We start from the raw sequence: 15,123 nt of genomic DNA, 5'->3' as shown, positions 1-15,123 counted from the left end.
CGGTTATCTTGACCCCACCTGTCGCTTATCGACTTTCCTACGATCATTCAACGATCCTTCGAAGATCTTGTTGCCGCTCGATCTTTAACGCCGATTTAGTCGAGTTCCACTTTTTCTCGTTATCCTTTTTTCGCTCCTATCTTTTAATTTATTATTATTCAATTTTTTTATTTCGTGTAGCTGAACTGTGACCAATCGGAAGTCAAATTTTTCGCTGCATCGTCGCGTATTCGTACAATGAGTGTAACTTCATTACATTTTAACATCTGTTATCGATGCAATCGATGAAAGCAACCGTCAAGAGTTATAAATTCTGTCCAAATAATTTTCTATGAAATTTTTACGTGTGTTTTATTTTTCGAAAAAGCGTACGAATTCAAAGTCATGCATAAGTATGTAACCCAGGAGCAATTACTACGAAATTTTTGAGTTTTTTTTTGCTATGGGCTCATTTGTTTTCTCTTAAAAACACTAATTTTCCGAGCATTGATCCATAATATGAAACGGCAATGATATTTTTTTTCTTGCAAATTATTCTGTATTCGTCTTTTTCATGTACATCCTTGTGCAATTTTCTCTGAACTTTTCATTTCTTCGCTATTTTCAGTTTTGTGGATGATAAATTCTGAACCAAATTCAGATATCAACAAAGTAGTTTTGAATAGTATATTCAATGGACTTGTACACAGTCTATGGAATTTTCACGTATTCTCTCTTTATTTATTGAAAATTCGAACGATTTTTATCGCACATCTTCACTGAATATGTTGACATAGAATACGTTCAAAAATGACGGTGGTAATTTAGAAGGTTATAAGTATCAAATTCTATGAGAATTTATCGACAATATTTATTAATCATTGGATTTTCAAATATTTAGGTTATACATTCGATAAATTTTCACCGCTTCGAACAAAAAAAAAAAAAAAAAGAGATAGTCTTGACACCAAATAGCGTTGAACACAGCATTAAATGGTCTCACTTAATTTTTATTAAATATTTTCGGGGTTACAATTAACACAGCTTTTTTGTAACAGTATAGGAAAAAACAAAACCTTACAACAACAACAACAAGAAAAAAGAAGAGGTGGGGATGGGAAGAAATCTAACAGTAATTTGTCATTTTCGAAATGTTTAGGAGAATGATATGAGGGTGAAGTTGGTAACGTTACTGTAACGATGGAAAAATCGTTACTTTGCACTTTTAGGAATATCTGAAATTTATTAATCCACAATAAAAAAAAAATATACTCTTATGTTAAAAAGCCAACTCTTTCAAAGTCATTCTAAAATTGCGTAGTAATGATTTTTTCTCCGACGTTTCGTTACGTTAACGTTACCGACTCGAGCCTCATTGAACGATTCAATCTAGGTTCCCACAAAATGTTCACCGATTTGAAGGGGAAAATACGTTTAAGAAAAAAACGGAACCATGCATGATACAAAAAAAAAAGAAAAAAGTTTCATCTGTAATTTTCCACCCAAGTAAATTGATATCTTAAATAGTCCCGAAGAATTCTTTAACTCGAGTTAAAGATCTAAAGTCTCGAATAATTTGCTTTCAGATGGAGAACCACGGATTCGAAGAGGACTTTGGAAAATCGATGGTAATCACAGATGACACCGATAATTTCTCGTCGAGGGTGACAGATGATAATGGAAATATTCCGCGTGGACAATCATCACCGAGGAATACACGGGACAAGGTTCAGGACTTGCCGCACGTCTACGAGGATATAATTCCCGGTCCGATGTTCCTGGAAGAGGAAGAGGCAGAAGAAGGCGAAGAAGAGGAAGAAGAAGAAGAAGAAATCGGATCGTTCTGCAAGGACAATCCGGGTTTCTCGGCGATCCCGGAGAGCCTGGGAAGCGTTTGGAAACCCGGAGCCTTGGAAAAATCGGAGGGCGGCGTGTCGAATCCGGGCGACGTGATCTCAAGGCTCCAGCGAACCCTGACGATGCCTTTGAAGCGGCTCCCGGAGGGTCGGAATCGCGATGTAAGCCGGTCGGTGCGCGTGACCGGAAGCGAGAAGGAACCGGAAGTCGGACGCGCGCGACACAGGCGGAAGAAGAAGGACTGTAAGCGCTGCAAGAGCCGCGGGACCGAGTCGAAGCTCGCCGCGAGTACGGAGCCGATTTTAGCGCTGCCTGTCGGAAGGCTCCCGAACTTCCAACCGGCGACCGGAAGTCCGCAGACGGTTTTCGCGCCGACGAACAATTCCGCGATTTGGCACCTGAACCCCATTAAATCCCTTAATTATGACAAGAACGAGATTCAAGACAGACTTGGCGGCCATGTTGAAAGCTCACACGATCATACCGACTTCAAGGCGCTCATTAACACGCCGCAAAAAAATCGGGCCACCATGAAAGTCAACTCAATTTACTCCCAGGATCAGTGGGCCGCTAAAGAGGCTCCAATTTTTTTTACCGACGTCAAGGAACACGAGCATTTTCAGGTTCGTACTTTGGCGTTAATTTCACTTTGGTTGAATATTTCTTTTTTTTTTTTTTGTTTTTGTCTTGAATCAGCGGAATCATTATCCAGAAAAAATATCCATTCGAATACGATGTTGTATGTATTAGAAAATTTTTGTTGCTTGATACCAAAAATTTATTAGGTTGGAATAAATTTGAAACGGATGAAATCAAATTTTCTTCTTGCTTACTCCAAGTAAATTATTATTCAATAGGTTCGTATTTGATTAAGAATCTGTCTGTTTTGAACAAATTCGAACGAAAAATTTTCCGAGGTATTTACGAAAAAATTCTCAGCTTTCGAATGAGAATTCTACAACTGAGTACATGCGCGGAAAAAACTAATAGTACATTTTTTGTATGCGTGTGATATCATGGAAACACCAAATAATGAGGTGGTATTATTTATTATTCATGAAAAATGAAAATAGTGATTTAGAACGGCAATTGAATTTCACCGATAATTAAGAATTGATTATGATATTATTGGGTACTCCAGTTGGATGTTAACATTTTTGTATCGAAGTCTTTATGGAAAAAGATTTAAAAAATTTTACCAGAGCAAGTCTCGATGATAACAGTAAATTAAGAAAAAAAAAAAAATTCTAATTCCAACTGTACCTTATTTACCAACTTAACTATTTTTTCGCGGGAAAAACCACATAGCTTATCACATTCTGATAAAAAACAGCTCATTTTGTTCGTGGATAATGATAATGCGTTTCTCATTAAGTCATAAAAATTTTGTTACCTGTGAATTATGACGATTTCACATATAGGTGTATTATTTTTACCAACTGACGAGTTCAAGATAATGTTTTGTCCCATAAAGCGATTTGTAGACAATTTCGTTTACGAATGAAATGACTTATTTTTCACTCTCATTGAACGCATTTTATTGTAGGGATTTTTAGGTGAAAAAATAAAACGGAACAGTATGAATTCTCTAACTTTGTTGATGAGAAGATGTTTACACTTAAAATTAAGCGTTCAAATTTTTTTCATTAAACCAGCGGTACTTTCTAAATTGGATTTACCTTGATCAACTAAAGTTGCAGCTTTTAAATCTCTGATTTGCCGTCTTCTTGTTTCGAAGCATGTTTGACTTGGCTTTAGATCCTCTAACTTCTCGGAATGCCGCATGTATTTTAGTTAAAACGAACAATTTACGAAACTGACTCAATTTAGAGAAAGTAGAAACGACTCGCAAAATTCCTGATGACAAAGAAGCGCAATGACCAAGGGGAAAATAAAATACTAATGGATCGTTCCTTATTCCTCATTAGTAGCCAGTTCAACTGCTGCTAGTAAAATATATATCGTGTAAAAGAAGTTTCAAAGGTACTTTGCGGTTTCTTTGTAAGGTAAACGGTTTCTATTCCTATCAGATAGTTACGAATAAGAAACAACGGGACCAATTTCAGGGTATTTTACCTGCTACGCAATACATAACACAAAGTCATGGAAAATTTTACTCCTAGAAATATGTGAAATTTGTTTCTGACATACATTCGAGTCTAATTTTAAAATACATGACTTGATAACTCTTTACAAATTATGAAAAATATATACAATGAAAATTATAGTCACTACATTTTTAACCGTTCAAGTAAAACAATAATTCGATCAAATTATTGTCATAATTTTATCGGCAGATGATCAAGATTTTGCGTTTTCACGATTAAAAGTTTACCTAATATTCATTATTTCGTGTACAGTAGCGCTCTAAAGTATTTGAAAAAGACAGTAATTGAATTAATTACAAACAAATACAAAATACAAAGATCGATAATATTTGTTATTGAAATTGTCGAAAATTAACTCTCGTTCGCTAGAAAATATAGTGAAGATAAAATAAAATAAGAAAAATGGTGGATCGAAGTAATAACTTAATAATTCATGGTGTAAAAATACTTTTGAACGCTACTGTAGATGCATCGTGATTTTCAACACTGTTTCAAAGATTCGAATAACACGTCTTTCTTGTGAAACTTGCACAATTCAGACTGGATCCCCTCATTTTTTTTCTAATTCTCACAAATTTCCAATGATAAAAAACAGATCGTTTCAAGTGAATATTATTCTCGCAATACAGTGAAAAATACGTCCGACGAGCAAATGAGTGATGATATCAAAATGCTACTTGATTTGTTCGACTGTATTGTTGAAAAAAATTCACCTCGCTTTCAGAGAAAGACATAAAAAAAAAAAGACACAAGTTTTTGAGGTTCGCATCCCGTGTACGGAATACGCCGCACAGACTTTCTCCCATTGTCAACTCTGACTGCGAGGTGTGTTATCGTTTGTTCAAGCTTCACTTCCACCGACACATATATATAGATATACACGGTTAGAATGTTGCTCTCGGAACGGGAAATCTCACACAAAACCTTTTAATGTCCATATCCGAATTCTTCCATTTGCTCGAGGAGCCTTTTTCTTTCGTTTGTTCAGTACATCGTTATTTTTTTATCATTTTACGGATGTGAAAATTTGCATGTAGTGACGTTTGGTAGTTAGGAAATGGCCGTGGAAGGAGGGACCACCCTACTTTCGCCCTCTCCGCCCCCTTTTCATTGCCCGATTGATTAGCTTTTCTAAGAATTATAAATGCTAAAATGCTAAGTTCAAGAGGAACGTCGGTTATTATAGTGACACATAGATTTCCTTCAATTCAAAACTAGATCGTAACTTATGTTTTATACTTTAAACTCACACCGTCAACGCTTGTTTGCCTAGTAAACATGTGGAGCCCGAGGAGCTGTGTGAGTAAGATAATTCTATGCATCAATTTTGCACGAAATGACTAATGAATTTTACAGTATTTGAAAATCCTTAAAAATATGTAACATGTAAATTCGTGTGTCCCTCATTTTAAATACTTTAATGTCTACTCGAATAGCGCAGTTGTAGTTGATATATTTCAATATGGCGTTTGAATGCACAGTTCTTAAGATTAGATTTTCTTTCGAGCATATGGCTTCACGGTAAACTGCGAAAAGTAGTAAAGGAATTATAACACTTCAATTTTGAAATTCCTAGTTGGTAAATTCGTATCCAAAAATATGGTTTTGCTATTGATTATTTAGATGTATTCAGGAGTCAAGCCTAACATTTTAAGCACAATACAGAGAATTAGAACTTACCCGATAACAGTTACGTAGCGTGCGAATTCTGGATCGAATAGGCGAACTCTGACACTCAAGACCCGTTATACATACCCGAAAACGCCGCGCGAGAATCAAACAGCTTCGTTTGGTGGCTTCGGCCAATCGTTCAAAATTAGTTCGGCGATCCGGCGGTGCGCGGCGCTCAGCGGAAGTGCTTCTCGCGTCAATAATGCGGCGGTTCTACTTCTTAACCAGGCGCCGCACGAACCCAAGCATACTTACCTGGCGCAGAGGATACCGTGATCAACAAGGCGGTTCCTCCAAGACGAGGCTCTTCCATTGCACTTCGGTCGGGCTGAACCTTGCGAATACCCCTAATGTGGGTATCTCGGGCGTATTATTTTTGGTAGTAGGGACTGCGTTCGCGCTGTCCCTTTCTAATCGGAACCGAAAAACAACTTAATCTGTAAGTAAACGTGACATTCGAGTCTACGGAAAATATGTGGAACACATCTAGCCATAGGTATTGAGGTAATAGGGCGGGTTGAGTATAAAGTAGTTCCCCAGCAAGTGTTAGGGAATCATAGGGTTTATCATATAGTTATCACGATGATGTTAGCCCCCCTAAGTTTTATCATTTGAAACTTCTTGGAATGCACTCAACAAATGGATGGACACACGAAAGTCAACTTCCCAAATCATTTTCGCGAAATACGTTTACTACGAATAGGCCAGTAAAAATAGCACTTTATTAACCGATAATGATATGAGTTATCGGCTGAGATAGAAAAACTCGTTCATTCAACGAGCCATAAATCGTAAACGGCAAGTTTTACACAAAAATTTCCAAGAAACAAAAGATGCAAAATGTTACTCTCTACAATAATGGTCTCTACGACTTTTGCCCTAAAGTGGATAGTTTCCGAGATATCGACCAAAAACGTTTTTTCGAGATTGCGCCTGAAGCTCCACCTTAATCTGTCAGCATTTTGTGTTTTTATACTCAGTAAGTGGCCCCAAACATTATAAAAAAAAATTGGATCGGCAATTTAGTGCGAGGTTCTGCCCAAAAAACGTCTATTTTTCTGGCCTAGAAATTAACCTCCCAAATTTGCCAACCGAGAAATTAAATTCACAACAAAACACTTTGGCTCAATATTTCAATACAGAGTCGTCATTGCTGAGTACCTAAATTTTCAATTTCAGTTTTGTACATTTGGGACTCGAAAACTCAAACTATTCTGGTATCGAAGTAAACTCTGATCCGAATGTGAGGAACTTGTATAAGCTATTCGAAATTAATATCGACCTATTTTCCAAAAGTTCCCAGTCGTAGTTTTGCGCTTCTAATAATTATTCTCTGCATATTTTCCGCCGATAATTCGATACTTAATTTCATAGTTGTCACAATCAGCAGTGCATCAGAGAAATAAAAAGCCCCAGGATGGGATTTCTTAAATTTCTTCCTATGTAATTTCTGAAAAAACGCAACGGTTTGGAACTGAAATAATTTTTTGGCTGGCAAGTGTACCGATATTACTCGACGCTCCAATTCCTGGGCAAATTAGTGATCCCGGGAAACTTGCGCCTCGTAGGGTTTCAGCAATAATCACTACAAATAAATTGTATCGCAACGTTCTACTTTGCGCTCTCTTTCGATTCCCCCACGCGACAGTTTCTTGTGTCTAAAATTGGTTTTTCACCGCGTAAACATAGTTTTCCCCTTCATGTTTATGAATGATGCGTTTCACGCTTGTACCTGCATGCCTGTTTATCTTCAATTTGATGTATTATACATATATGTATATATTTAGGTACGAATGTAGACGGGCGCCGTGATTAGTTGTTCGTTCATTTTGACATGTATTATAAACCTCTTTTTCGACCTCATTCGTCATTTTTAATGCATATGAGAAAACGCTTGAGATTATATTTGAGAATGGTATATATTCAGCGGAATTTATGTACATAATCTTCAAGCCACGCAAACGTCCGCATTAATTTCCGAGAGGGTGAATTATTCGGAACACTCATCGCCCAAGTTTTTATAATACTATAAAAGATAACGTGTATACAAAACTGTCGTAAATTAAATTTTATAAATAATCCAAAATGATTATATATTCAACTACAGTCGGAGGAATTTACTCGAATATCAACTTATTTTTCGGTGTATCAAGCGAGTGCTTTTTTTCTCCAATCAATTAATCATCCGCACTAATTGTAAGGGCTATAGAAATATACATGTTTTTGCCAAAAAATTGATTTCTCTCGATTCGATTCAAAATTAGATGACAAATATTAGAAAAAATTTAGTGACCAAAATGAATTCCGGATGTTGATTGTATTCTGAGCAATTTTTTGATCGAATAAATTATTATTCGAAGTGATAAAAATAATTCTCGAAATATTGTTTGAAAATTGACTATCGCCAGAGAATAAAAATGAGAAAATACGATGAATGAATTGGCCAAAAATTTCACAGCGTAGAACAATTACTGGATTTCAAAGTTTTTTCCTTGTTTTTTTTTTTTTTCTTTTTAAATAGAGAAATTCTCACCGCACGGCGAAAGATGTTATAAATTTACCAAAGAACGATGAAGAAATGCACCGACACACAAACTTCCTGCCATAATTTGTCTAAACAGTCTTGAGAAGTTGAAACCACAACGTTTTGACGCAAAAATAGATTGTGAGACTAACTTGTGGAGACGTCGACGACGCCGATGCCGATTCTGAATGCTCGGCTATAACCTCTGCCACCTGGCATCCATACGTTTGACGCGACTAACCAACGAAAATAATAACATCGCTATAGACACCGTATAAAGCTCTCAAAGTCGTCCAGTGCATAATTTATCCCCCGCGGTCGAAGGCTTGATCGGTTATATTTTTTCACCTCTGGCTTCTGTTTATTTTCCGAAAATTTTTTTCCCATCAATTGGCACAGCTAATTAGATGTTTCAAATATTTTTACATCGAAATTATCTTACGAAATGCTTAAAAAATTTGTCCCAATGTATTAAAAATATTTTTAAAACATCGAATGGATACCGGTAAAAGTATTTACGTGATGTTGACGACCTGCTTCTAAAATATCTCAAAACATTGCAAGAGATGGATAATTTCTCGAGATATTTGAAAGATATTGTTTTTTACAAAATATTTTGACAATCTTTATGCAGTTGTAATGCCACATATAATATTTTACACTCTCATCACTTCGAGTTACTTTTTTATTTATAAACGATATTGTACCGCGTGGTTCGATACACGTGAAACCTGGTGAATAACGCAACAAAAATGAAAGTTTTATTTTCGGAGCAGAAAAGATCGCTAGTCATCTCAATGCTGTAGATTTATTGGACCAAAAAAATGTCGAGGCAAAAAAAAATGTGAAACAATAAAGTTGAGGGTATTTGACGGACACAAAAATATTTTACTGTAAACGCAAAACTTGATCGCAATTTCTTACGAGTTGGTTGTTTACTTTTTGTGAAGTGTACGTAGCCATTTTTTTCACAAGTGATTTTTTTTACAAATCGTTCATCCCGGAGTTTATCTTTCAATGTTAAAGCAGGAATAGACGACGGGCCTGACCAAAGATTTCCATTTTTGTAAAGGACTTTGGAATTTCTCGGTAAATTTCACTCAAAAGCTAATCGCTTTTGAGTACAGAAAAAGTTCAACCGGTGGACGGAGTTTCATCTAAATTTGTCCATTCGCTTTTGACTTTTCAACAGACAGAAATGAGTATTAATTTTTACCACTAAATTTAGAACGGTTCGAACAATTTTACCAAAAATTCACTCAATCTTGACTAGAAGATATTCATCTGAATTGATCAATCCGTTCTCGAATGACCGTAGAAATTAAAATGGATCGTATATACAGATAAAATTAATCCAAAAGTGATGAGAATGAATGATTGATTTGCAAGGTTGCAAGCTCAAAATTTTCTCTTTCCCAAAAAATATTGATTTTCTTTTCTATCCGATTGTAGCGTTAACAAAAAAAAAACTAAAAAATTTAGCATCGTTTGATTTCCAGTTGCAACTATTTGGTCTGATATTTATCGTCGATACTACATTTTTTCAACCGAGTAAGTCCTTAACATAAATTTATAATTATATCAACCTGGAATTTTCGAATATTCGAAAGAAATAATTATAAAAAAAAAATAGTAACTGAACGTAATAGAATTTTTTTGTTCGTAGCTAAAAAAAACTGACATTCATTTTGTGTCCCAAACTATATATTTTGTGTATGTTGAAAAATGCAGATAGTTGAATACCCTGTATTACATTAAATTGCATAACTAGGTAGAAATTAATCTCGTCGTGCGGACAAAAACGGTGTAGCCAAAAAAAAAAAAAAACAAAATCCCTTTACGAGGGCAAGTTAAGAGATCATGTCCAAGATTTCTTGGCTCGTCGACGGTGTTATGTTATTAGTCGGCCGACGGAACACGGCGTACAATATCTAATGTTGGAATTATGTCACGTAGAAACACGTGCAGAGGAAAGCTCTCTGTTGGGGCAACAGTCTGGGGTATTAAAGTTGCAGAAGCGCACTAAGATCATCGGTAGCTGTTCCTGTCTCGGTGCCAAGTCGCCGGTTGGATCCGGGTTCTAGCCAAGTGAGGAAGCTCCGCAAGCTTCGGAAACCGCCAGCTGACATCCTCTCGCCGCAATCGTTTACCACCTTTCAAACAGTCCGCCCGGCTTATTTTCTCCGCGAAGCTCGATTGCGAGATCTCGACGACCCGCGAAGCTCAATCATTTCACTCGCGAATGAAACGCGATAACCCTGAAAATAACCGTCAATTTTATATCTTATCTTATCATCGCGCACCGACTAGCTAAACTTTATTTTAAGCTGTGAGAGGCCGAGCGCTGGGTGCGGTGATTCCAACGTCTTTAAATTCCGATGAATTTTCCAAATTTCGAAACGTTAACAAGTGTTCAGCTCGGTGTGAATTTTTTAAAATATTTTTTCTTCAAATTCAACGACGTTTGGATGTGATAATAATTAGTGGTGGATGCAAATAAATGTGCACCGAATGACGCAAACGTATCGTGAATTAATTATTGCGAGCATTTATGGAGGGCGCAGGTTAATCAGAGTGAATTAGGATAATTTTGCTGATTTTACCCTCAGAGGAAAAAAACCAGTGCTGTGATTCTTTTTTGTGTTTTATTTTGTTTTCTTTCTTCTTTTTTTTTTTTTACTTTTGCTCAATTTTTTTCTACAGATAATGACACACCCATGGCTGATTTACAGGTTTGTCAGCGATCTGTTGAATTTTATTAAAATAACACAATCAGGGTTAAAAAATAGAGCTCAACTTTATTGAGTTGAATTTTGTTGAAAAAAAAGACCGTCTTCGTATTGAAAAAATAATTAGAATACCTGCGAGATCGAATAAAGAACGTTTATAATTTATCGCTTTTAGTTTTTATACTGAATCGTATTGCAAAAACCTAGAATCGAAGTTTTATACCGATGAATCTCTTCTTACCATGCAAGAAAATGATAAAAACCGCAGATGCTAATAAATAAATCTAACAGGATAGAAATAATTCTAAAATATCCTCATGCACATATTATTCTTGCATGTTTTGCTTCCTTGTGTAAAAATCTTACTGAAAAATCATAAAATCAATCTGAAATGAATTTTGAGTAAAATTAAAACATGTTTCTCGACGAAGCACAATAATTTGTCACTTAAACTTACCAAATCATTTCGTGTACAACGTTTTGATTGCAGTCAACCGAGGAGACAATACGGAAAAAATTTATCACGAGGCAATTGATTCGTATATAATAAAATTCAACACAGAATTCCATGTACGGCTACAAAGTTTTCGGTATTATAAAACAATGAAATTAGCAATGCAATTATTAATTATATATGTATAGTTTTTTTTTTCAACAACAACTCCAGAAACGCTGTAACGAACTACGCGAAATTGCGTGCGATTGAATTTCTTCGCAGTTGTTTACAACATTATTCGAATTACTCACGTAAGATCGTGACAGTTTTTTTTTTTGTCCCGATTGATATTTGCTTCTGTTAATGCATAAACAAATGTCCTGATACCGAAGACAGCGTGAAAGAATGCCGGAAAAAAAATTTGAAACACTTTGTTTTCCGTACGAATATCACACGAATCTCTCCGCGGTTTAATTTTCTTTCCTTTTCTCTTCCGATAATAATTCACTGTCGTTTCGCGTTTCAGAGGGCATATTCCCTGCCCAGTCGGAGTCAGACACCTTCCTCCCAGAATCGTGTCAACCTGCGTCGAAGCGTGAGAGGCGAGCCGCCTCCACGTCCGGCAAAACTAGACAAACACCGAAGAGGATGGACGCTGCATTTTGTGAGCCCGCTGCGCAGCGGAGGATGCACCAAATCCATCGTCGTACTGATTGCGGTCATTTTACTTCTTCTCGGAGTCGGCTGCACAGCTCTCTACATTCTTTTCGGTTAGTATTCATTGTTGGGCCCATTTTCCGTGAAAAATAGGAAACAAAAACAAACAAACAATAATTGCATCAAATATCGGAGTCAAATACAGCGAAAGAAATGATTTCCTTTGGTAAGAGAATTTAATTTTTTAAAGTCGATTTAAGGTTTTTTCGGTTTACTATATTTTTTGTATTTTTTTTTTTTTTGAAGTTAAATAAGGGCTGTCGACGTCAATTTAGGGCGTCGTAAGAACGTGAAATTGTCGCAATAGTTGCTAGAAAGTATAAAGGATCGTTGAACAGATTGTTTTCTGTCCGATGAAAGTAAGTTCGATGTTATTTTTTATTGAACAGAATCGATGTGAATACAATTTTGAAACATCGAATGTGTATTTATAGCGATATAAATATGATTAAAAAAAAAAATGTCTCGAATTGAGCGGAATAGTTTTTTGAATAAAATATGCACTTAATCCCAGAGTCGAATAACTATTCTGTACTTCTCCAATCTCAAGACACTGTTCATAATTTCATTATTTCTATTGTTCTCGCATTTTTAGGAAAATCATCGTACCTTAGGAATGCATAATAAATATAACAAATACTCAATGTTTGACTGATGTAACTAAAACTCATTACTTTTTCATATGAAAAACCTCCATAACAAGTTTTTGTTTCCCGAGTTTTCAATTTTTCTCCTATGGCATGAAAAATAAATATGACGTTCTTAGAATTGCGTTAGTCCTGATATTTTTACTTTCTTATTTGAAACAAATGCTCGAGAGAAAAAAAAAAAAAAAAAATTGGCTCGAACAGGAGCTCGTTTTTTTTTATATAAAATTTATCCGGTTACGTGAAAATTGATTCGATGATAAATTAATTTGACGATAAGATTTTCCAAAGTGCTGTCGAATCACAAACGAAATTTTGCAACACTTCTATTATACCGAAATGTAAAAAAATGATGAGATTATTAATTTTCAAGTGACGTGTCAAGTAACGAAAACTGTACGTTGAAAAAAAGTTTGAAAACTGTTTGCTAAAACAGTTTTTTTTTTCCCTCCATTTCTCAAGTGTCGTAACTACGATCCATAATTATAGCAGCATTAAATATATACGCAGAGTGAAAAGCGTAGCCTAATCAACATCGAAGGCCCCTAGAGATTGATATAGGCGAAGATTTTATTAAAAATAATTGTTGACGAGGAGACGTGTCACTTGCAATTTGCGTCTGTTTCAATTAGCGTTAAACAGAGCTTGTCAATGACAGTGAAAAAAGGAAGGAAAGAAAGAAGCTGCGCTCGAGAAGCACGTTGTATGCATAAGTGAAATGAAAAGAAGTAAAAAGAGTGAAATGAAATAGGCGGGCGGATTTTGATACGGCTGTTAATTAACTCTTGATTGACTGAATAACCATTTCATTAAGTCCGGTGCCAAATGTCAATTGATTCAGCAACAACAGCTCGTTTCACGGCCTTAACCGCGAGCACGTTCTCGTACGTACGTTTCTTCTCTTTAATCAAATCTCTTCAGCGAGTACATGAGATTCATGGACGATAAAACCCCCGCGCATATACGATGCGTGGGAAGATGCGTGCTCCAGTTTTAATGCTTCTGTGTTTGTTCTTCTTATTATCACCATTCATTCATCGTTGTGAAAATGCGCTTGCGAATTCATCGGTTTTCTCCAACTCTCGTTTAAGCCGTAGTTGGAATATTGCCGTTTTCGACTCCAAAGAACGGTGAGAATGTACAGATTTTTTTCTCTCAATATTCTGTGCATGAGACTTACGAGCTTATGATTCTGAGGGTTATCTAAATTTGCGAATAAGATTCAAATTTCATTCTTTCATTATCTTTGAAAGTTCGTTAGATCGATACTAGGAACACACGGATATCGGTAATTGAATCGAATCAGATATTTTTTATTCATAATTCGATGTAAAAAAAAAAAATCTGTTGCGTTTTTTTTTCTCGTCATCTCGAATTATTTGAATCTCAGTTACTTCTGCGATTTCGAAATGAAAGTTCAGAAACTATAGAAATTCAATTCTAAAACTCGTGACATATTTTAAAAACAGTAACCTTCTTCACAAATGAAACCGCACTCAAGAATGTGAAAAAAAATTTTATATTAAAGACAATGTAAATTAGGATTTGTACAGTTTCTCTTAAAATGTCTTCATATTTTTTTACTTCAATTTGAAGATTTGAATTAAAAAATGAATTGCTCAGATTTCTTCAAAGTAATACTGACTTTGCAAGACCCAACTAGAGGATCAGAAATAACAGTCTGCCGAATTTTTGGTTGGAAAAAAAAGTTTACACATTGTTTTTCTAACAGTGTAATAGCTGTAATTTAACTAAGTTGTTGGACAAGAAACATCAAATTCGTATTCATCGTTGTTCACTTTTTTTCTTATCGCCATCTTTCCCCTGAATCATTTATGTTCATATTTTGTTTCTTCAACGCTTCGAACTTCAATCTCATAATCATACACTGTACAGTATTAAAAAAAATAATGTCAATACAGTTTACTATTTAAATAATAATTAGCAGCAAGCGCAAAAGTATTGGAAAATTTTTCCTCCTTCGAGGATTCAGATTCACCTTCGCAGCTGAAGAATTAGCAAAACTTGTTCTTACGGATAATTTTCTCGAACTTTGTTTCTGAACTTTTTCCGAACTCGGATTATTCGAACAATGAGATACAACGGGAGAATAAATATAGTTTTTGTTTGATTTTTGATTAAAAAAAAAACACTGTTTTCAGTTCATTTATTTCTGTACAACATTTTAGAACCTCAGAAGCTGCAAGTGATACAGCAATACTTGATGGCGTCGGCACCGAACGGAACCACGGAATTTTGCGATACGTGCACAACGGTGAGAACTCGTCTCGACGATTTCAACAACACGACGAACCCGAGCAGCGTTCATTTGGAGACGACAACGGTAACTCCGAGTATTATCTGGTATCCGGAAACGAGCACGATCATCGTGCCGGAATCGGAAACAATCAAAGAAAGCACAACGTCGACGACGAGTCAATCGCCTTCACCTGGT

General features: G+C 35.8%; 1 protein-coding gene and 1 non-coding gene across 3 annotated transcripts in view; both read left to right on the top strand.

Annotated features, from left to right (window-relative positions):
- Window positions 1-15,123, top strand: part of LOC107227048 — a 64,766-nt gene that overhangs the window by 41,136 nt on the left and 8,507 nt on the right. For both annotated transcript variants that reach the window (XM_046740231.1, XM_046740230.1), the window contains exons 2-4: window positions 1,566-2,459; window positions 11,831-12,074; window positions 14,858-15,121. In XM_046740231.1, the coding sequence (XP_046596187.1) occupies window positions 1,566-2,459; window positions 11,831-12,074; window positions 14,858-15,121 (1,402 nt within the window). The remainder of the gene's footprint in view (window positions 1-1,565; window positions 2,460-11,830; window positions 12,075-14,857; window positions 15,122-15,123) is intronic.
- On the top strand, window positions 5,863-6,024 carry LOC124294859. The gene has a single exon (XR_006904806.1). It is a non-coding gene; the product is annotated as a U1 spliceosomal RNA (small nuclear RNA).

The sequence above is a fragment of the Neodiprion lecontei genome, chromosome 5, assembly GCF_021901455.1.
Source record: "Neodiprion lecontei isolate iyNeoLeco1 chromosome 5, iyNeoLeco1.1, whole genome shotgun sequence".
In the NCBI taxonomy this organism is placed as follows: Eukaryota; Metazoa; Arthropoda; class Insecta; order Hymenoptera; family Diprionidae; genus Neodiprion; species Neodiprion lecontei.
The sequence above is the reverse complement of the archived record's forward strand: the minus strand, read 5'-3'. Positions and strand labels throughout refer to the sequence as shown.